Genomic DNA, 25,224 nt, shown 5'->3' on the forward strand with positions numbered 1-25,224 from the left:
ATTTAATTAAAGGTGCACTGTGTTTTTCTAGTTTTTCTTACAGTTCACCGAAAATCAAATTATTCAGGTTTTACACTAAGGCATTTTAAAATTCGATATATCAATGAAGTAAATCTAAATGATAAACGAGAATTTTGAAACTCATTTATGCAAACCAAGAGCAGATTTAAACCACAAAAACCATTCTGAATTTACAATATCGTTAAAAAATCATGAGCTGCTGTGAATAAACAGCAGAATGAAACGCTTTAGTACTCAGTTTGCGTCTGTAATGAGTCAAACGTGTCTTTGTAGTGCAAAGAAAATGTACACCCGGTAAATATTGACCTCCCAAAAAATATTGTTCCAGCATTGAGGCCGAAATAATACATTTTTGGCAGTTGTTAAATGTATTTATTGTGACATTACCTGGGTAAGTAATAAAGAGTAAACACTTACCAAATCCCACAAGATAAAAACTATCACCAATTGCTGAAATGTGGAGAAAAATTTGAATACTGTCTGCTCTATACAATGGATTAGAAGTACTTGTATATAAACGCATATAAATAACTGTCTGTTACTATCTCAGACACGTGTTACTCTGTCGTGGTGCAATGTCAGAATGAAACGAACCAAACAGACTAAACAGTTCAAACTAAACATGTTTTTCACTCATGGTTCAAAATCTATTAACTAAGAAAGCTAAGTAAGGCTGTGTGGGAGACTGATGGGAATATCAGTTGCCACAGTGGGGCGCCAGTGGCAAAAACTAACGTTGTGTCCTTAGGCAAGACATTTAACCCACATTGTGTACTATCCTGTGCTGCGTAAGTGTGTGCTGGTGTTGGTCGCTGGCTTAGATTGGCAGAGAAAGCGCTTTGAGTGTCTTGAAAGGTGCTCTATAAATCCACTGCATTATTAGTAGTAAGTGAGTAGGGAACGATGTGATTACTCTAGTTGGTCTAACTTCATTCTGGCAATAACCTGAGTCCGGGAAAAGGTGAAAAAGTCCAAAAATCAAATTGCAGAAGGAAAAGATTGAATTCATGGGTGGAAGTTTGGCCCAAGCGCAGGATTGGTAGACAACTATACTTGAAAAGTCCAAAATGTGGTCGACAGAGCACAGTGGATAACCTATTTTTAGTTTGTTTATTTTGTGAAAAACTGCTGAATGTAGCTTTGGTGAAAGGCAAGTAACAGCTTCTAAAAATGACCAATTTGTTGAAGTCGGGTAAAGGAAACGGATACAAACAGTTCATTAGAAATCACGTATTACTCCACTATTCAAGATGAAACTCCTGGCAAATGTCAAATCCATTGAGTTTTTATTTGCTTGGGTAAGTCATTAGGAAGGTAAAAGCATGATAAAAGCTCAATGGAAGTTACTGCGTTGTCTGGAAATACCACAGTAGGGCATTAAACATACTTATCTTGCAAGTATTTAATTGCCAGTGTTTTTTTTTTTATTGCTCCTGCTACTTTAAACGATATGGACTGGAGCTGCACCACGTTTAGTCTGAGCCCGGGGTTCCTGTGAGCTGACTCGCCTTACCGCTGACCTTACCTGTATCTGTCTCCCTGTTTGTTTCCATGGAGATTGATAAATTCGATGCCCTACTGTGGAACACGCAGGCAAGCCGTAACATTTACATTATTGCAAACAGGTGGAGGACCTAACATTAAAGTCAGTCAGCTGCTCAGTGAAGTCAATTTGACGGTTAAATTGTCGGACTAAAAATGAGTGAGGAGAGCGGACGTGCCCTGCCATTTCACAACCAGTGCCTAATACTTTTAAACTAACTTATTACAAGATTTACTGGCACAATAAAGCAGCAATAGACGGCAAAACGGTCCCTAAGTGTTATAACCCTGGGATGTGGATAAAATGGCCATACGATTTTACTATGGTCCAAAACAGCCCAAAGATATGGCTTTCTCATAAACAGCTTATGTGAAATGAAATTATACGACCACTCTGACTACAGCAATGCATCATGGTCAGTCTAATCATAGCTACATGTAATTGGCTTGCTAACCCATAACGTAAGTAGCCCTATCACTGAAGACTGAATGCTAGAATTGAAATCGGAGAATTAGTTTGTGCCCACGGCCTCCCCGTTGCTCACACAGCCGTTGCGTGATAGTCCGATTTCAAATTTTCAAATTACTTCCACGCATCACATCACCACATACAAGCTATTTGCCTTTTCCTATTAACTTGTGATATTATTTTCTCTGCTAGCATGACGAAGCTGCGCAACTTGGTACTCTGGGGCCCGTTACCTGCACCAAAAAGTTAACTGAAATTAGCTTGCTGAAATCATCTTTCGGTTAATGACAAAAAGACTGATCTCCACAGATTTCAATGACACACCGGTGCGTGCCCCTCCCCCAGGCCTCCAGCTCTTAATATTTGTCTGAGGATACATTCAGCTAGCGGTGCACTCCATTTGCCTGCTCATTGGGCTGCTTAAAGAGATATAATTGGTTGCAGAATGAGCTAGCATACACACAGGACAAAAAGATGGGTAAAAACACACACATTAAATTGCCATAGAACTGTTTAATGATGATGTCACTTCCGGGTCCAATCAGAAACTTTCTCGCTTTGTTTTTGTTCCTTATTCGTCATGCAAGAAACAATTTTGAATGTGCATGTTTAACCACACATTACAGTTGTCCCTCACTATAACGCCTTCACCTTTCGTGCCCTCGCTGTTTCGCAGATTTTTTTAAATGCAATTTTACACGTTTTTTTACAGCGTATGATCGTGCATTGTGTTCTTTGGTTTCATTCTATAATTCTGCACTTATTTTTAAAAATCTATGAAGGTTTGAACTTTGAGAGTGTTTAAACAAGCGAGAAATGTGAGAAAATGTTATTATCCGTCTAGGAAAAGTGTATAAAGTGTGTAGTGAGGGGTTTTACAACTTTAAAACATAGATAATAATTGTAAAAAAAAAAAAAAAAAGCAAAAAAAAAAAAGCTGACTATCTTTTGCATAACCTCCGCTATAAACAAGGGACCACTGTATATCAAATATGTAAATAATGTAGTAATAATCCAGCATATTCCAGGGTACTGGAGAGGAGAATCCGACCAATAGTCGAACCTTGGATTCAGGAGGAGCAGTGTGGTTTTCGTCCTGGTCGTGGAACACTGGACCAGCTCTATACTCTCCATTGGGTCCTCGAGGGTTCATGGGAGTTTGCCCAACCAGTCCACATGTGTTTTGTGGATTTGGAGAAGGTATTCGACCGTGTCCCTCGTGGTGTCCTTTGGGGGGTGCTCTGGGAGTATGGGGTCCGGGGCTCTTTGCTAAGGGCTGTCCGGTCCCTGTATGACCGGAGCAGGAGCTGTGTTCATTGCCGGCAGTAAGTCAGACCTGTTCCTGGTGCATGTTGGACTCTGCCATGGCTGCCCTTTGTCACCGGTTCTGTTCATTATATTTATGGACAGAATTTCTAGGCACAGCCAGGGGCCGGAGGGGGCCTGGTTTGGGAACCACAGGATTTCATCTCTGCTGTTTGCAGATGATGTTGTCCTGATGGCTTCTTCGAGCCAGGACCTGCCCAGGGTTCCTGGGAACGCCTTGGGGTCCCACCGGAGGAGCTGGAGGACGTGTCCGGGGTGAGGGAAGTCTGGGAGTCCCTGCTTAGACTGCTGCCCCCGCGTCCCGGCCCCGGATAAGCGGAAGAAAATGGATGGATGGATGGATAATCCAGCATAACATAGGATTACCAGTGTTTATAGCTCACTAACTGCTGCTAACTCTAGTTTAGCCTTGCCTAGCTTCTTACGTCAGCCTTTCTCATAGACTATTTCATCACTGTTATAACCATAGATCCATGCGTATAACGTTTATAGATCTAAACGACTGCAATCTCTTTCTAATGTGAGACATATTGTAGCTAAAAAAAAGATGAAATTATAAACTCTTTCATTGTTTCCAATCAGCTGATGGACCCGGAAGTGACATCACAGAAGCCATGTACCTCAGCCAACATTTGTTACCTCACTAATTCAATCAAGCCTCTATAATGCTCCAGAAACTCCAGTATCCGTCCTCAAAACTGGACCAGCTCCAAAATGAAATGGGCTTCTCTGTGGTTCTTGACCCGTTAATAACGTTTATGAAAATTGGAGCAGGGATATGAGAATAATTATGGCAGCTTAAAAGGCAAACATTAGCAAAACCTTTAGCTTTGTGAAAACTAATTAAATGCAGAATTGGATATTGGTTGCGTTCATGGGATTGTAGCAAGGAAAAGACATAAAATAATGGACATAATTTAAAAGGAATTACACTGGGTTTCATCATGCATACTCCGGGTGAGAGCTAATAGCCATTGAACTGCCACAACAAGTCATATTTCAACCAGGAAAGTTTTAAACGGACTTTGACAAATTACTGAAGTGTTAGATAAATGTGTTTATTTCAACCTGGCAGGCAAGGTAATTCGGGGATGCAATGAAGAGAGATCATAATTTTGTTAAGAAAACTATATCAATCTAAAGCCCGTAGACGCCGGTGATGGTAACGGGATGGTGATTGGAAGGCTGAGGAGGTTGCTGGTTCTGCTGCTGTGGGAGAGTTGAGGCAATTAGCTGAAATGGCAGGGATAACTATGTTTATGCACGCACCAAAAATCTGATTTGTGTGATTGTAGCTCAATCGTCGGAGTGTTTGTCCACTGATTCGAAGATTGGCGGTTCGAATCCCGCTCTCGACATAACCATCATTGGCTGTCACACCAACATCGGTCAGGTCGATGGTGCGATTCCAGCTTCCACGGATGAATATTGTCACTCGTGTATGAATGTGTGAGTGGTTCCTTGATGTAAAGTGTGTTGAGTGCTTTGAAGGTAGAAAAGCGCTATATAAAAATGTGATCATAATCTGATTTCTGAAGTTATCAGATTACAGAAAGGTCGTGTAAAATGCTAAATTGGATCTGAGTAATTGGATTTCTTTGTGTTCTTCACCTGTGCATGTGCTAATAAAGAAAATACAGCTAAATTAATGCAGCAGCTACAAAGAAACAAGACAAAATGTTGAAGATTGAAAGATTTGTTTAGTTTTTTCAAGCTGTTTGCTGTGGCAATAGATCTAAAATGAGAAACAAGTCATCAATTTGTACTAAAATAGATACACTGCCAAATTCAGAGCAGTGAGAAGTGAGAATGAGTGAGAAGAGAGTGGAGATTGGGGAGTGGGTAGGGAAAAGGGGGGATTTTCAAGGCAATGGCGTCTTGAATGCAGGAGATGTTTTGTGTTTATTTTGCAAAACAGGTGCTTCAAATGTCTTAGCAGGTAGCAGGCGGTGATTGGTTGAATTATGTGAGATAGGAACGTGAGATTTAAGAGTTTGGGGTGCAAGAAGAAGCATTATCAGGGCAAAAACTCGACACAAACATGGCTTATAACACAGATCTAAGTGGGACTAAACCAGGGCTAAACCAAACTGGGTCTACCATAACATACATACGTACATTCTATGGACTCTTTGGTCTGTCCTGCTTGTCCACTATCTTCTCCAACTTCCCTTTTATTCACTTAGTCCCCTTTCACAACCAATTACAGCAACACAAGTCATTCCAGTGGTATTTTTTTCCACTCATTAAAATATATGTTGAGCTGTTGCATTCCCCAGGCAGTACAATTCCTCTACTCTTCCCTGCATGCACCATTAAGCACCAAGCGCAGATTAAGAAGCAGGGAAAGTGTTCACTAAAGGGGGGGATCCTGGTCAAAGGGGCACTGGCAGTTCGTATCCTCCAGAGAGAGGTAGTGGGAGCAAATTACCAAGGCCAGAGATTAATTGAAGACAATAAAAGATTCATGTTCATGGCAAAGTTCATTAAAACCTTCAAAGCGTTATGTTTTTCCTTTTTTCCGACTTGGGAAGTAGAGTCCTTGATGTAGGAAGTAAATTGCAAAGGATAAAGCTTTCTTCTATAAGATATTTCTACAGGAGACATTGAAGAATCGAAGTCTCATGAGGTGATTGGTTTAATTGCATACGACAGGTTAGACCACTCAATAAAACATACAGTAGTTAAAGGTTCAATCACCCAATGGACTTTTTGTGAACTTTAAGCCATGTTATAATGTTGTTACCACCTCAAAAACATAGCTTTGTTCACACATGTTTGAGTAACACTTGATTATTAGTCTGTCTACACCTCCAAAGCTCAAAATGCTACTGTTCAACCTTGTGATGTCATTTAGTAGTAGTAGTTTACCTTTAGTTCAGTAGAGACTGACAATTCTGGGGCTGAAATGATCCAAATGGCTGTAGCAAAAGTGTTTGGAGTTTAAAAACACAGTGGAACACAAGGTGGAACATAGTATTGTCTGTGTTGGAGAAGAATTCTGCCTAAACATGCAGAGTTTGTGTGTTAAACATGTGTGAATGAAACAAAACACAACTCCAGGTGTGTTTGTGATGAGGAAACAACAAGAAATAGTGTAATATGGGCGCTTTAACATAATTACATTTACAGTTTCCTGAAAAATCTTGCCTATTTTAAAAAATGTTGGTGAATATTATAATTTTACTTCCTGGTTGGGCTGCAGATATGAGGCAATTCCATAAATTTCCATAATTGTTGGAACCTTTGACATTGATTGCATAGGTATAGGCTCTCCAAAAGTAAAGCTTGATCCAAGATGGCGCCACGTACGGTCGCCCTGGTGATTTGGTGCGCTGTGTGTTGTTTTTCTCGTCATAAGAACAGTTTCTTCCCCTCTGTTGTTTGTCTCATGAACACTTTATAATATCTGCACTAAACTGGACACTTTATAATACAGGTCACTTTAATAAGTCATGTTTGCACTGTTGTTCTGACGCTGCTGTTGTATATATTTTCTACCTCTGAGTATTTTATTTTATTTTTAAGCATATCTTTTTTAACTTTGTGCATGCCCTTATTTGTATTTGTATTTATTCAATGTGTTTTTATGTTGCACTTTATCACCGCAGTAAGTTCCTAGTTTGTGAGCTGTGTTCACTGACGATGGCGATAAAAGTCTTCTGATTCTGATTCCATTTTTGAAACTCACCACTACTTCCTGTATTTTTGAATTTTTCTTTTTAACCAAGTAATAATTAGAAAAAAGCATGAAAAGCTGCCATACGCTCTAGGTACACTTTCTTGGATGAAATCATGAATGAACCTAATTTTACACTTGTTATGTAATTAGTATCTGACTACAAGAAGCAAAGCATGTGCTGTGTGTTTTGGATGCCATGTTTTATTTGAGAAAATGTGTCTCTCAAATCCATGGGTGGCGTGTAGCAGGCGCTTAACAAGCAAACAGTAATTAGTTTGCCATAATAGTCCTCCATTACATTTCTCAGAGGCCAAACTGTTGAGAAGCAAGCAAAGCACGGTGCCATTGTAATTAACAATAGTGCGTGAAATCCCCCAGTGACACAGAGGGGGGAGCGACTGCTGCAGAATACATGCGACGTGTTAGCAACTACTCAGTATAATAATGATCACATACTTTAAAAAGTCTTCAATGCTCAGTTCTGGCCGTTGTCCTTCAAAGCAGTTTTTTACTTGTTTTTCTGCTCTGTCATTAATCATTGTTGTAGGAAATAAATCACAAAGTATAAGACTTTCTTTAAAAAACACTCGTTATGTGTTCTTGTGGCTTTAATTTTCTTTTAGACTTGCTTTGGGTCACCTTGAGATAAGTATTTCAAATTTGCAACTTAAAATAACATGCTATAAACTTCACCTCAGTTTCTAATAAGGCATTTAGGTGTTGGAGCGCCCTCTGCTGTCAGCAATGGGAATGAACTCTTTCAAAGTAAAGGCCTTATGACCCTTGAATGCTATGTTAATAAGTCATGTTATCACAATTTGACCATAGAATCAAATCAGGTGATGGTTTATGAGCTTAAAAACTGCATAGAAAAGTTTATATTTTTGCCTATGACACAACTAAACAGGTAAAATGCAAACAAAGCATTTTTGAAAGCTCGGAGATGAAAACTTTGGAAAAAATGACCATGTATGTTTTTGATGAGCGGACAGTGCATAATTCATTCATACCACTGTAAATATGGTGCCATTCTTTGCTAATCAAGATGATATAATGAATTTAATTAATGAGCAGTCCCAACAGAATAACAATCATGAATACATAAAGGCAATAAGAGTTAAGTGTGTTGCCTAAGGACACAACAAAAGTATGTGCTGCTGGTAGAGTGAATTTGAATCTCACTAAAGTTCTCACTAAGCGTTCAGTAAAATGGATGGATACATTAGGAGTGTTTCAGGCTTTGTATAGCAGCCCTTTCATTTCCAATTTGAAAAACTATTTAAAACATGAAACATCTATAGAAATATTGACATTCTAACTCAATTTTTTTACTAGATTTTTATGAGAATATTCAGACCGTGATTAGCTTTTTAATCGCATTGGAACAAACTGGCTCCGAAAGCTCTGGTGATTCAGAATAAATGACTTAGTATTTTTCTGCCATTAGTGGCTTATTGCCAATTCTCTTTTTAATATTTTAATAGCATGTCAATTATGTCTCTCATTGGCTCTTTGGAGAGATGCAAATCGTGGGTTTGTGCAGGGGATACTTGGAGCTGTAGCGCAGCTGGCTGTCAGAGCTGTGGTCTCTGTCCAAAGTGTTTCCAATGGGAGCCAGTGCCACAGTGAGCAGCTGAAATATGACTGATATTATGAACTGGAGAGGGGCTTTGTTCCTGTTTATGTGATATTAATGAGATTAAAAGGCCACGTTGTCATTTTCTGCTCTGCACAGCCTGGAATACACTGCCGTGCCTGGTCTTCAGGAAAATAAGCTTAGAGTTTGGTGATGCCAGGGCTGATATAATGCCAACATTTTTATGACCGGGTGTTATTCATTTTTGAGCATATTTTCTTTGCCAAAACATTTCATTAGACGTGAGAGATGTGAAAGGGGAGAGACATTCACAAAGAGTCATAGTCTTGAGCTGAAACAGCACTACACGAGTGAGGTACATATGACCAAACTATATGAGCAATAGGATTTGAATTTGTCATAATTTCAGATGAAGTACAGAGGTTCATATAAATACAAGAGATTTGCTGTTTTCCAAAGTAATAACCAAACTAAATGTGATCCACAAACTTGCGAGTGTTCCAAAGTTACTGACAACAATCATGTTTGTGGTTGAATAATGGCACCACTTTCTGAATTTATTATGGAAAAAAAGAATATGTTGAACTTTGCCAGTGTTTGCTAGAATACTCAGAACTTTCTATTTGCAAATTATATTCAGCATTTGTGAATTTATTTGTCGGATATTTTCTGAAAAGTGCAATGTAACCGATGTAACCCCCATCTGGCAATATGACATCATCACTTTCTAGACTCTGAAACTGATCTATATGAATAAATAAAACGATACACCACTCCACATACACTTTGCACATTTAACACTTGACAAAACACCCTCTTTGTCTCACATCCATCTCCTTTTCTTGTCCCCAGGTCTCTGCAGGACCTGTCCAAACAAACCGAACTTCCTTACGGGACAGTTCTGGACTCGGCTGTGTACGATCAGGTTCGCTCCAAAGCCATGAACCCCTTCGAGAGAGACCCCATGTACTCCCAGATGTGGCGCATGATCAACAGAACCGGAGGGGCCGATAACAACGTGGAGGAGTCCAAGGAGGGCATCCGAAAGGTACGATACAATCTTATATCTCGCCGTTATCGAGACGAGCCCGGAAAGTGTTTTTACATGTGCGGGTAATGCCTGCTGCCATATGGAGAGGAGATTAACTTCAACATGGGGCTGTAACATACTCGCCGACAGATATTAACTGGGAGATGATGTAAATGCTAAAGTGGTATCAACAATTTAAAAAGATGTAGTAGTTTGACTGTTGGTTATTGGTTATTGCATGGATTTATATGTGAGAGGTAGGAAACAAAACCCCACGACTTAAATGGTTTGCAAAAATAAGTACTGTCAATTTCGGACTATAAGCCGATACTTTTTTCCCACACTTTGAACCCTGCGGCTTATACAACAGTGCGGCTAATTTAAAGATTTTTACTGCCTAACGGCCACTGGGGGGCACTCTGACAGTAAATGCAAAAGTGAGACATGGGGAAAGATTATGAACTGATGCTTTTCAGACACAGTAAAAAAAAAAAAAGGCATTTTCTAAATTAAAACTAAAAAAACCTTCTGTGTACTATCTTTCTGTGTAAATATCACATGTTACAACACAAAAACCTGCGGCTTATATTCAGGTGCGGCTTATATATGTACAAAATTGATTTTCTTTTCAAATTTAGCTGGTGCGGCTTATATTCAGGTGCGCTCTATAGTCTGAAATTTACGGTACATCTCATACATATACTGCATATAGTATACTATGATTGAAAATGTTATTACAATCAACAGTACTAGTGGTGTTATTGTGATGGGCGACAGTAGCTCGGTTGGCTTGTCCACTGAGTCACAGGTTGGCGGTACGATTCCAGCTTTCACAGATGAATGCTTGGGCAAAACCTTTACCCCACTTTGCCCCCAGAGTCCATTTACCATTTACCGTGATCAGTAATGGCCTAAACCTGTGGATGTGATTGGTCGACATGACGATAAGAATGTCGCTTTCTGAAAATACGGCTATTCCTCATGCTCACGTTAAAGTAAAAGTACCCCCTTTCATCAATGCTAAGTAAATCTGTGCAGTCATAGAATTTAGTTATGTCTCGAAGCCGTGGAATTTTACTTTCACGTGGTTTGGTGTCTTGTCGCCCTCTATTGGTGACAGTGAAAAATATGAAAAATAGCCGCATAACAAACTTATAAAAGCTAACAGACAGATGCCATTTAAGGTCTGGATTGATTGTTTATTCACACATTTGGTCATTTTCAGTAATTTTGCAATATACAACTAAACAGAACTATCCCAGGTTGGTTTTGGTAATTTTTTCAGTTAGTTTATCTTTAATTTAATCACCACACACACTTATTACATTAAGGATATTCTGTTTGGTTATATTTGGTCAGTTATTCTTACCTGAATCTCCACATGGTCCAGAAAAAAAGGGGACGTGCCCTGTGGCGGACATTTTTGAAGGCTTGGGAGTGGACGTGGGCTGGACCATGTGGAGGAGAAAACTGGGTTAAGCTCTTGTTCTTGTGTTTATAGTTTTATTTTAAACACTTTTTGAGGTAAAGGGATTTAGCCCCTAATAAGTAAAGCAGTATCGTATGAGATCCTGCTAAAGTTGTACCTAACCTACCTGAAAAGTAAATGGTGTTTACCTGGGGGAGGTGCTTCTGGGTATAAAAACACGTGGGGTGTTTCCTCAGTTTCTTAATTTCTGTTGTTTTTTGCTTATGTTGACCACAGTTATTTTTCTGTAAATATGTATTATTTTTCCATGCATTGCCACTGTAAGCTGTAATACATTTTACTAATTGGGAATTTTTCAGCTTTTTTCTTCTTGGACCACATCGGACCAGCTTCCCCACACACAGTTACTAGAAATGTATCCAGGATCAGACATATAATCTCGCCAAACTTGTATGAATTTAAAACCAACCAACTCAATTAGTCCTCGGTTAAAAGCAAAAAAAACATCCCTAGCAGCGTAGAATGTGCTGGTAGATAAAGACATGCACATCCAGTAAAAGTTGCGACTGTGTGCTGAGTACAAAGACAAAAAAAAAGTAGAAAAGAAAGATCAGATCTGCACTGCAGTTCTTCGGAGCTCCCAATTTTTTGTATTATTTTAATGCCACCACTATGTGACGTTTCGGGGTCAAGCCCTTCTTACGAAATGTCACAGCACGGTGCTATTAAAATAATCAAAAACCGGGAGCTCCAAAGAACTGCAGTGCGGCTCTTTTCTTTCTTTTCTACCCTTTGCCACAGTACCCATAAAGCCACTCCAACAATGACAGCCAAGTCTCCCCCTCTGCTCGAGTCTCTACACAGACACTACTCCAGAGCGAGTGTCTCTTCTTCCTCACCTTCCAACACAAGAGTTTCATAGACTCATTTAAGCTGGAGGCAAAGACTGTTTTACCGACTTCTTGACACAGTTTATATTGATTAAATTGGAGTTTAGTTGGTTGAGGATGGTCCAAAAGAAGATGTACACTGGTCCCTGGCGATATTGCGGTTCACCTTTCGCTATCCTTATTGGCAAAGGGACCGTACAGAATGTGTTCAGCCAAATTTACATAAATGTTGAATCGCAGTGTGACTCTGAAGTGCTGTATGTTTGCAAGTTTTCTCCCCGACAAAATGCACAATGACGATGTAACGTTCTGCACCGACAGATTTCAGAAACGCTTTGGACTTGAAGTGTTTCTGTCCAAGGAGAGGCAGATATCAAGGAACAGGGATATAATTTACGAAGGTTTGAACTTTGAGAGTCTTTGAGGCCGTCCGATAGTCCTCCTCCATGGCCTCCCTGAACTCCTCCCAACCCCGAATTTTTGCCAGACGTTCCCAGCAGACCCTCACGATGCGCTTGGGTCTGCCAGGTCTGTCCAGCATCCTCCTCCGCCAGCGGATCCAACTCACCACCAGGTGGTGATCAGTTGACAGCTCAGCCCCTCTCTTCACCCGAGTGTCCAAGACACGCGGTCGGAGGTCAGATGACATGATAACAAAGTCGATCATCGACCTCCGACCTAGAGTGTCCTGGTGCCACGTGCACCGATGGACACCCTTGTGCTCGAACATGGTGTTCGTTATGGACAAACTGTGACTAGCACAGAAGTCCAATAACAAAACACCATTCGGGTGAGTGAGTCTCTGCCCCAAGTGGAGGAGTTCAAGTATCTCGGGGTCTTGTTCACGAGTGAGGGAAGGATGGAGCGTGAGATTGACAGGCGGATCGGTGCAACGTCTGCAGTGATGCGGTCGCTGTATCGGTCCGTTGTGGTGAAGAAGGAGCTGAGCCCAAAGGCGAAGCTCTCGATTTACCGGTCAATCTACGTTCCTACCCTCACCTATGGTCATGAGCTCTGGGTAATGACCGAAAGGACAAGGTCGTGGATACAAGTGGCTGAAATGGGTTTCCTCCACAGAGTGGCTGGGCGCACCCTTAGGGATAGGGTGAGGAGCTCAGTCTCACGAGAGGAGCTCGGAGTAGAGCCGCTGCTCCTACACGTTGAGAGGAGCCAGCTGAGGTGGCTCGGGCATCTGCTCAGGATGCCTCCTGGACGCCTCCCTAGGGAGATATTCTGGGCATGTCCCACCGGGAGGAGGCCCCGGGGAAGACCCAGGACACGCTGGAGGGACTATGTCTCTCGGCTGGCCTGGGAACGCCTTGGGATCCCACCGGAGGAGTTGGAGGACGTGTCTGGGGTGAGGGAAATTTGGAAGTCCCTGCTTAGACTGCTGCCCCCGCGACCCGGCCCCGGATAAGCGGAAGAAATGGATGGATGGACTTCGCAGATTTCGACTATTGCGGGTTATTTTTAGAACGTAACCCCGTGATAAACAAGGGACCACTGTAGTCCAAAATGCAAGATACTGTTCTTGTACATGATGGTAGATGCAGGGGGGTCTGTGGTTGAAATTGAAGCGGTTGTTGGTAGTTAATGTTTTTTTTTTAATTATTATTATTTGCTTCAGGTTTTGCTTTATGTAACCAGCATCAAGCAAGTCTATCTTAAATACATCTGGACCGTTCCGATTATTGTGACACACAGACTATTTAAAGCTTCGTTGTGTAACTTTTTGGTGAAGGGTGCATCAACTGTTTGTCTCCACGGCGATGCTGTTGCTTTGCCTGGAATGTATCTCTGTGGAGACAATTAGGTGACACCATCAGGCCGAATTACAAATCAGATATGTGTGGAAGATCATTAAAAACCCATTATCGATAGGTTTAATGCTCTGCTGTGGAACATTCCAGGCAAAGCAGAAATATCTCCATGGAGACAAGCAAGTAGTGTACGGAAGCGTTTCTGGCTGAAGGCACCGACTAGAGAATTATAGTGCTACTTGTCTTCGAGTGCTACTTTATGAAAAAAAAAGAAAATATCAGATTTCTGTCACAGTTTATTTATGATACGTTCCATCTGGGATTATAAACGTAAACAAATGCAAAATTATGACAAACGAGACTTCGAGAAATCCACAAACTGCGCCTTGAACCTAATTTACCTGTTTTCACTTCCGTCATCGTCTCTGCCGCGAAAAAGCTAGCCATAATCGCTAGCTTATGGTACATCATTTGCAACTGTGTTTTTAATCAATGGGTGTTATCTAAGCTCTGAGTGCCGCCGCTTGCGTTACGACTGAATGCAAAATCAAATAGACTTTACAGATGGTGTGAATTAGCAGAATTAGCTTGATGATATAGAGTATTTCTAGCGTACAGTCGGCATTTACAGTTTTTGGAACGGTTAGACAGGGGTGGTCCTTGTTGATGGCGCAGTAAGTCGACCCAAATGATGTTGACAATTCTCAGATTACGCTCGCGCAGTTAAAAGCTTAATTTCCTGGTTGATTACTTGCTATCGTAAATACCTGACTACTTCTTCTCATTTGCAAGCGTAGAGAGTGTGGGTTTTATTCGATTTTTTTCATACTTCTATCATCATTCGACCCCCCTCCTACCACTGGCATGAACGGGAGCCAGCGACGGTTGCGTGCGAAGAGCAGGGAGGAGCAATCAACATGGCGGGAGGTTGTGTTTTTGAAATGATGAAATAAACGCGACACATAAGGGCGCGCATTAGAGGCGGTGGTGTCAGAGTTTGGGCTTTTTGTCTCACGTTTGAGGAAACATTCTGGTGAGGGAAGAGAGAGCGTCGGAAATATATTAAAACCCGATTTTATGCAATAGAATTAAATTTTCAAAGCCTCACTATAAAACTTTGCACATGGGAGGAATCAGTGAAGCTGTTATTGCTTTGTCTCATATTATGCAAAATGAACTTTTTGGAGTTTTCTACTGTGTTATAACGCTCGTCAAAAACACGCCTGAAGAAGTTTTTTTACGCTAGGCTGGTGCATGTTTGAGTAATCTTGCGATCTCACACGTGTCCTATTCAAACCCTGCTTACAGTTAGCAGCACGAGCATGTACGAGACTCCCACAACGCTACGCCGTCCACTCTCGCACAGCTATTGTCCATAAGTGTACAAAACATGATACAACACAATACGCTACAACTTCACAAACCTGGTACGATGTGTAATTCAGTAGAACGCATGCTGTTTGTGTTGTGATTGGGCTCTAAACTGACCCAGACATACCAAGACATACAAGACATAACATGGTTTGTAGATGTAACAGCTATTTACAAATGTATGTGACAAGTGTGTGTTGTGTGTGCGTTTGTGTTGGTGTGTGTGTGAGAGTGTGTGTGTGCGTATGTGTCTATCTGTGTGTGTGATATTTCTGTGATTTTGGAGGGGGTAAGGTGGAGTTGGCAGAGGAGACTGCTAGTACCTGTAATTTTTAAGTGAGAAAAGTAAATGTAGAGAATGTAGATGTGGGGAAAAAATAAATACATGCAAAAAAAATAAATAAAATAAAATAAAATATATAAATACAAATAAAATACATAAATAAATATAAAAAAATAAATAAATATAAAAAATAAATAAAATAAAACAAAACAACCAAAATAAAAAAAAAAAAATAGTTTTTTCCGGAGTATAAATTGCACTGGAGTATAAGTCGCACCAGCCAAAAAATTCATAATAATTAACAAAAAAATATATTTCACATATAAATCGCTTCTGAGTATGAGTCACGTCCTCTGCCAAACTATGAAAAAAGTGCAACTTATAATCCGGAAAATACAGTAATAATATTAACATTAATGATAATAACTTTTTTTTTTTTTTTATTAATTAGGTGTAGATGTGTAGCCGTGTAGATGCACCACCCACGGATATAGCATTTTAAAAACAATAAAGGCTGTCATGGTGATTTAAATATGTAATGTGTTAAAAATACCCCGCAGTGTAATTCCCTGTCTTAAACCCCACAACCACCTCAAACGAACCCCGACTACGACAGCTCTAAATTCTGAGCATTCACAAATTGAAAAATGAACCATGAGTTTTGTTCCAATGTTAATAAAATCCCATGAATAATGCTAAAAGATTTCCTCTAATGCACTGCTCTTCTCAGCGGAGGAGCCATGCATCACGTCTGTCAATAAAAACAATTTTTCTTGCCCAAATTCCAAGAAACAAGTCGCGTTCTCCAAGCGTCTTACAATAACGCGTTTAATCAAATATATGGAACAAATCTTACAAAAGTGTCGTTTGAGGCCCTCACCTGCCACTCAACTCCTTCAAATCACTTAACACCTGTCACGTCTGTCAGGTCCCACCTCCTCCTCATCCCCAACTACTTTAATTCAACTCTTTGTATTATACAGGACTTTAGAATAGACGGAAGAGCAGTCGGCCTTACACCAGAGGGTTGATGGTTCCAATCCCATGCTATCCAGGTGATCTGATACTTTGTAATACAAGGTGTATCTTTCTTGCATGTCTGAAAGTGATTGTGTAATTTGTAGTTTGTTGGGCAGGTGGTGGGAGCAGATAATGTCCATGAATTTAACAGTTAGAGTAGTAGTAGTAGTAGTAGTAGTAGTAGTAGTAGTAGTAGTAGTAGTCGTGGTCGTGGTAGCAGTGTTGTAGTAGTAGTGGTAGTGATAGTAGTAGTAGTAGTAATAGTGGTGGTAGTAATAATAGTAGTGGTAGCAGTGTCGTAGTAGTAGTGGTAGTGGTGTTGTAGTACTAGTAGTGGTGGTGGTAGTGGTTGTAGTACTAGTAGTATTAGTAGTAGTGCTAGTAAGGTTGTAGTAATAGAAGTAGTAGTAGTAGTAGCTTTAACTTTGGTTGATACAGGAACACAACAATCATTCCTTTACAACTTAAGTCAATAAATAGGTTGAAATGTTCAGTATGTTTAAAAAAAGGAAAGAAGAGCGCTACACACACACACACCCCTACGCATGTACACACACATGCACACCCCTACGCATGTACACACACATGCACATACACACATACACACACATGCACATACATGCACATACACACACATGCACATACACACATACACACACATGCACATACATGCACATACACACACATGCACATACACACATACACACACATGCACATACATGCACATACACACACATGCACATACACACATACACACACATGCACATACATGCACATACACACACATGCACATACATGCACATACACACACATACACATGTACACACACACCCCCACACACCCCCACCTGCACACACGCACACACACACACACACACACACACACACACACATACATATACATACATACACATACAATTCACGTGCTTATTTAACAGGCCGACAGCATTTGGCACAAAAGTTTCTTTTTACACCTTCTCTGTTGCTAAAGTCTCTCTGTAGTGACGCCCTGGCGGCGTTATCTTAAACTCCTCACACACAGGACGCTCGACATCACTCATGATGGACTTGGCCGTCCCGCACAAAGCTGGACCGGTAAAGCAGCTCTTTTGTGTCCGCTCTTTGGAAATGATCTGCCCCGTGTTCTTTTCTATTCTGCTGAGCTTGTTCTTGTTAGTCACTGTCAGATAAACCAAACCAAAGTGAGATGTTAAAGACAAGAACACTTTCCATCAGGCGGACACACACTGTCCAGAGTCTGAACGCACAACAAACCCTCTGAGCTGCAGGATCATAACACGACTCTGAGTGCATTTATTATACAGCGGGTACTTATTTAGCAAGAGCAGTGGTAGTAGTAGTAGTAGTAGTAGTAGTTGTAGTAGCAATGTTGTAGTAATAGCAGTAGTGGTAGTGGCAGTAGGAGTAGTAGTTGTACTAGTAGCAGTAGTAGTATTAATAGCAGTAGTGGTAGTAGGGCTGTAGTACTAGTAGTAGTGGTAGCAGTGCTGTAGTACTAATAGCAGTAATAGTAATAGCAGTTGTAGTAGTAGTAGCAGTAGTGATAGTAGTAGTGGTAGCATTGTTGTACTAGTAGTAGTAATAGTAGTTGTGGTAGTGGTAGTAGTAGCAGTAATAGTAGTAGTAGTAGCAGTAGTGGTACTAGTAGTAGTGGTAGCAGTGTTGTAGTAGTAATAGAAGTAGTAGTAATAGCACTAATAGTAGTAGTAATAGCAGTAGTGATAGTGGTGGTAGGAGTAGGAGCAGTAGTAGTTGTTAAATATCTTATGCTTCAGTGGTCAGCCCTATAGTCTACTCTCTCTATGAAGTAAGTGTACTTCTATTGTCCAAGTGGTACTATATGTGTCACTTCAGTGTTGATACTGAAAATACCCTCGATGTAAAAACTTTTCCTGATGAGTGTAGTAGTAGTAGCTTCCTGTAGTGACAAAACCTGCCTCACTTTAGCTGCCTGAACAAAAACACTGTATTTTTTGGACAGGAACAATGGGTGCAGTACTTGTCCCGTGTACTTATCCCGCCTTTATCCCACCTTCTACTCGGCTCTTGTTTGTCTCTCCGACGTTTTGACAATTTTCCCAAACTTCACCTTTCGCACTTCGCTAAAATCTTTGTTCTTTTTGCTGGGCTTTTTTGTCTATAACCTCACAACACAGCTCTCTATCCTCGCTCCATCTCAGCCATAGGAAATACAGATACAGGCTGCACTCTAGTGGTACACCGAGGCCTATGTTGTACTTTATTCTATTTAACAGTGCTGAGAAAGCTCTTGCACAGTCACATTAAACTATTGCAAACTGTATCAAGTATTTATTTGAAAATGACAATGATTTCAATAATGGAAAAATTGTAGCTTGACTTTTTTTTCTTAACACCTTTCAACTTCAACTATGATTTTCACCTTCATTTCATATTCTTTTATGCCACAATCCCCCCCGTAGAGCAGCCCGCTCAATCCTACTGTGTTTTGAAAGCTGTTTATTCATTTCCTTTTTTGTGTGTTATTTATTTTAAAGCAGATCCATTATGCAGAATATACTTTTCCCAGATCTTTTAACCATGTTATAGTTGTTTTTCCCCTCACCATTTACTCACTTAAAGTTGTATTTGGAGTAATTCCTGCGAGTTTGAGTAATGTTTATTCGCTTATTTTCAAGACGCCATTTTGTCGATCAACCCGTTTTTCACTTCCACTGGTGTATGCCCATTGTGACGTATGTATTTTGTCCTCCAATTTTATTTTCTTAATCAGTAATACGCGGAAAATCAGATTAAAATGTGCAATTTATAACATAATAATCCACAGGTGTCATAGATTATAACTATACCAGACACAAGCACAATAGTTCTTCTTTAATATACAGTTATACAGTTGTTGTAGTTATATAACTCTATGAACGCTTGCAGCTGGAGGGTACACCACCTGCTTGTCTCCATGGGGATTTTGTTTTTCTGCCTGGAATATTCCACGGTGTGACATTATCTATCATCTATATTCTATTGCAGACATTTTTATTCGTGCAAAAATACTTCGTCCCTGTGGCGTCGCCTGTTTGTCGTTATGGAGATAGATTTAAAGGCACTGTACCTGATTTTTATGGTCTTCAAAACATGACAAACAGAAGTAGTTCATTTTAAAAGGTTTGTTGTGGTGCAAAGTTATTCTTCACTTACCTTATGCGTCCTAATTATTCACCACAATGAGTTTGTAAGTGTTATTCACAGCTCTCAGACGGTAAAGCTAATAACACTTAGCGCGATAATGCACATTTCCTGATTATCGGACAATAAAACACTTCATGAATAGATGATGACGGCACGCAGTGGACGTGAATTTGAATTTGTTTTATTGAAATGCCCTTTTGAGATGTGCTGTCTCGTTTCTGAGGGGGTCCAAACACATAACATAAGTAACACAATACAACAGACAGAATACAAAGTTTACAATACAAAACATACAGAGTTGCTCCCAGATGCACCTTCTCACTAAACTGTACATTTTGCAGTAATGGGATGTACAAAATGAAGATAAAAAGCACAAACTAAAACCATAAACAAGGAGTTTAGCGGTATGAAAACAAAGGATTTGAATGAGCTGAAAGATGTTACAGATCTAAGGGTATGGACTTACTTTGATCCAGAGAGCTGCTTATACAATATATCTGTTCTGGGGCAAGACAAAGTTCGCTCAAATGGGGAAAAAATAGAGTGCAAGGCCTTTAAGTTTTCTTTTCAACTTGAGAAAAGTTCCAATGTTCTAATTTGTCGAAGGCTGGGGCTAATATTTGGGCTAGATGAGTGAAAAAAAAGCTAATCCCTGGATAACCTTCATTAGCAGTGTCTATTTCATCGTAACCATGATGCTTTAACCAGACCCACAGCACTTGCTTGTTTTTATATTCATAATCTTCCCTTCAAGTTTGATCGATTTGGTTGTCTTCCCTAATTCACTTTTATTACGTGTTTTGATCTTCATCCCTATATATTACAACGTGGCGTATCTGCTTATCTATGGCGCTCTTTGCTCTTCTGTTTCCACCGTAAACCTCTTACTTGTGCCTGTCATTGGTGTGTACAGCGCATTATGGATTTTCTCCTGTCTCGCTTTGATCCCCCCGCAGCACAATAATATCATATGTCAGAACAGGTCAGCGTCTCTTCTGTCTCCGCTGTATCACATGTCACATATCACATATCACACATACTGGTGAGATGTGCTGGTACAGGGAGAAACACACTGCACGTTCTAAATGATAATCTGACACACTAAACAGCCTAAGGGCCTCATTTTACTTTCCAGTTACATTTTTTTAAACTTTAAAAGAGCTGTACAAGTCTTAAAAGTGGGCGACAGTAATTCAGAAGATTGAGTGTCCACTGATCCGAAGGTTGGCGGTTCGAATCCCGCTCTCGACATAAACGACGTTCCTTGATGTAAAGCGCCTTGAACGCCTCGAAGGTGGAAAAGCGCTATGTAAAAATGTGACAATTTACAATTTAAAAACGTGAAAAAGAAATCGAGCTCATTTTAAACAGTTTGTAGTCAGTTTTCCAAAGTTATTCCTCACTTACCTTATGTATTCTGAGCATGCTAATTATTCACCATGATGAGTTTTTAAGAACTTTTTGTAATGCTCAGAGACAAGACTGAGCTTTACAGTGACGGTAATGCTAAAAAGAACTAGCGTGTTAATGCACACTTCCTGATTATTAGACAATTAAACACTTTATAATTGTAATTCGTTTAGTAATGAAGTTGGTTAGCTGCACGGTAAAGGAGATTTGCGTTGGCAATCGTTCAAACAAACCAAAAAAACGTCTTTGTAGGAAGAGTTTGAGGTGACTGAGGTTTGAACTTGGGCTGAACGAGTTTAAAAAATGAGATTGGAGATATGAAGTGATAAACCAACAAAAATCACACATTTGTACATATCTACTAAGGTCAGTTGTAGGTCTTTTTTGGAGACTGGCTCTAGTGAGTTGAGTTACAGCTTACGGTAGCCCTTGTGTTCAGAAAATAAACAACCAAAAGAAATTCTGCATGATTCCTTTGACCAGAACTCTCCATTTTTGCAAAGAAAGTTACGTAGACAACTGCTATTTCCTAATTGCAGCTATTCAAATACTGACTTCAGTACAACTTTGAATGTTTTTTTTAAGAAATACCATACAAATTCTGATATATTTTGGTCCTATTTGCAGCACATTTTGTCAATCCATCTCCACTTACCAACACGCCAGAGAAAAGTACGGCGCGCTCATGTCTCAGCCCACTGCCTGCGCTGCTTTCACTCTCTCAAACATATGTAAGCCCACATTATACTTAATCGCCTGAATCTGTTTCTAAGATGGGGGAGTGAAAGGAAAGAATATGGAATGGAAATGCGTCTGTGAGTAGCTTTTAACTTATGAGGCAGAAGTGCGCGCATAAAACCACACACTGAAGGCGCCGCGCTCGTCTCTACGGCTCCTGGCTCATTTGCATCTCTTGGCTAGCACCTTGGAGGGTTTGTTGGAGCACCCTTGGGTGACAGTATGACAGCCCCTCCCACTCAGGCCTGGAGAGGCTCTGATGAGTGTGCAGTGATTTTACAGCCCAGTGGAGTGTCATGTTTGAGTGATTTCTACCTCGCTTGACTTCTGCAGAGATCATGAGGAGGTTTAAGGATACCTCGTGTAGTTCTGCTTTGTGGGCTGTTTTCAGACTCTACATTGGAGACTCTTTCCAGTGGAGCCAGGAGTCATTTCAGGTAGCATTAGGCTTTTAGAGTTGGTTATAGCCTTCAGTTCAGTTCAGCCGATGTCGACACTATCTTTTAATTTAGAGCGAAATTACCACAGCGCTATCTGCCGGCTGTCACCAGTATTTAAGGTATACAAAAGTTAATATGGCCTTTTGTCACAATCATAGACTATATACATATATAAGTGGACATAGCTAACCTGCTCAGCCACTGCATTCCAAATAGAAAGTGGGCATGGGCGTGTTTCTGACTCCACTTGACTCTGGTTCAGTTCACTTTCTATTGAAAAACTGTCGACCCTCTCTCCATAACTGCTGCGTTCAGGCTTATTATTTTGAATCTATCTTAAAGAAGCATTGCGCAAGTTAGACTTTTTGTACTATTTTGCCACATCAGGCGTGAAGTGGAACAGCAACTGCAGTTCTGTGCGTGTTGGCTGTGCGCAGACTTGTACGAGCACAAATCAAACGACTCACAAAGACGCATATTTGGCCTTCCTCTCCAGAAACAATGTGAGCGACTTTGATTCTGTTTTGACTATATTATTTCATCCTGGTAAATGATGGTGAAATTGATAATAATAGAATAGAATATGTCTTTATTGTCACTGCAACATGCCACATGTACAACGAAATTTAAAAAGTGTCGAGCAGTTTAACGTGCTAGGAAAACAGACCACTCTCACACATACATCATACATACATACATCCCACCTATTACCCAGTCTCATACAAATAATAAATACATAATAAATATATACATGTGGATGCGGATATGTTTGAACGAGCACTGAGCCGCAGCAACTATGCGCTCCGCCATGATGCACTTATAATGATTAGCTTTCCTCGCAAATAATTGTTACCATGTCATCTTGGCTCAGGTAAATGCAGCTTGTGAACGAGTTACACATTACTTCATCATCACAACTACATTAGTGGTAACTCTGCAAAGACACAGCCAGAGACAAACTCACAACAAGCTGCTATTCTCATACTACAAATAAACTAAATGCATGTGCAGTGCATCCACCAAACCAAAACACAATATGTAGCTAAACAAATTGAATGACTGGCTACCATCTAGATCAGCATGGTAATGACAAATATCAACCAGACACATTATTCCTTATTTTGTAACTACATCTTACCTTCTCATCAGAAGAAAAGCCAACTGTGGATACCTTCTTATACCCAGCGTAGATCTGAGCTCTCTTCATTTCCTAAACGCTGCTCTTCTTGTCCGATTCTAATTTTACCCTTTTGGTCGCACTAGATAAACCATTTATTTTCTAGATTTTACTTGGAGTTTCTCATGGTGTGGAGGTCGGTCTTTTACTTGACGATACAGAATCCATCTCCCAACGCTGCTATGATCATCAAAAACCCTCTCTGTTTAGTTATGGCAAATCAGGAAATCAGCTCCAATGAACCGAGGGCACACATTGCATCACTTCCGCTGAGACCGTGCAGGTTTTTCCAACTCAAATTGCTCTTATATTATTGACAGTGTGAGCTTATATAGACAGCCTTGGGGGGAACTGAAAAACTCATTCTGTGCATCAGGCATCATCAATCAATCATCATCATCAATTACTTAAATGAGTACAGGAGTGAAAATATAGTCATTTTGAGCACTAACTTGCGCAATCACCTTTAAAATGTTCATTTTAACCCACTGTACATGATCCTGGTATTTTTATTTCACTATTGTGCCCGTAAATGTAGGTATGAACATTAATGACAGACAAATCAGGCGCATTAGCAACAGGTTTGATTGACAGCATAGCTAAGCACCTGCTCCGCTCTGAACCAGTGGTGCAGGTGGGAACGGGCATTACCTTCAACAACCTCACTCATGATTGGCTCTTTGGTTGCTAAGATACTCGTGGTCGGAATTCCAAATATGGAACTCGGCTCCAAATTTACTCCTATAACTGCTAGCCTGGATGAGCGTCACAATCTATGGTCGAGTGTGTTTCCTAATTAAATTGTGATTAATCCTGTCCTGCATTAGTGTTTAATAATGACAATTTTAAACCAAATGGAAAACCCATCATTTTAAACTCATTTCACTATATTTGGTTCATATAAGTAACACGATTCCTGCCAAATATATCCAGCTGTAATGTTTATGAACAATAGTAATATTAAAAACACTATAGACCTGTCATCTCAAAGCTATATACAGGAAAATCCCTCCTCTTCCTCTGGCATATCCTTTGAGCAGAAAAGACGACACTTAACTGCTGTACTGTACTGTACTATATGCAACATTAACCAGACCTAGGCCAAAGGCATTACACGGTCTGAGGACAGCCCTGGTTTCACTTTCAAAGGAGACGCAGTCAACCCGGGTGAGCAGCTTCTGACCCCATTATTCACACTTTCACACTGTACTATAGTGTAGTGTGCTATAGGCTGGGATATAGTTTAATGTTACGAGTACTCTGGTACCTTAGAGTGTCGTAACAAAGGTCGCTTGAAAATGTGTCAGTTGGGTAACACTTTATAATAACCACAGGAATTACCCTTAAGGTGCGGGTCTTACACATCTATGGGGTATTAACTGTCAACATAACATATTTATATCACCGTACCATTACATTTTATTGTTTTGAAAATGATTTGTAGAAAACAACCTATTAAAATGTGTATTTAGTTTCAGCGTACTATCAAAACACAATCAGTGTGCATCCAGCCAATGAAACTACTGCACATTGCATCAGATTTGTGAAGTCGTAGTGTATTGTTTTGTATCCTGCTTTTGTATATTTAACTGTAAGGAGGCTTCGGATATCGCCCGGGATGAGAGATCACTAGATTGCTCAAACATGCATGGACGATATATAAAACCACCTCAGACCTGTTTTTCAACAATGTTATAATGTGGTAGAAAGCTCCAGAAAAGACAATTTTGCATAATACTCCCTCTTTAATATAAGATAATATAGGAAGACCTAACCAAAAGTTAATTCATAATGAACAAATTGTTTATTAATCCCACTATTAACTGCTTAATTAATATCCTAACCCTAGGTCCT

At 40.2% G+C, this 25,224-nt stretch overlaps 1 protein-coding gene across 1 annotated transcript in view; it reads left to right on the forward strand.

Annotated features, from left to right (window-relative positions):
- grid2 (glutamate receptor, ionotropic, delta 2) overlaps positions 1–25,224 on the forward strand; it is an 834,579-nt gene that overhangs the window by 648,783 nt on the left and 160,572 nt on the right. Inside the window, exon 13 of the mRNA XM_033973100.2 lies at positions 9,490–9,685. Within this exon, the coding sequence (XP_033828991.1) occupies positions 9,490–9,685 (196 nt within the window). The remainder of the gene's footprint in view (positions 1–9,489; positions 9,686–25,224) is intronic.

Source organism: Periophthalmus magnuspinnatus, chromosome 9 (genome assembly GCF_009829125.3).
Source record: "Periophthalmus magnuspinnatus isolate fPerMag1 chromosome 9, fPerMag1.2.pri, whole genome shotgun sequence".
Lineage (NCBI taxonomy): Eukaryota > Metazoa > Chordata > Actinopteri > Gobiiformes > Gobiidae > Periophthalmus > Periophthalmus magnuspinnatus.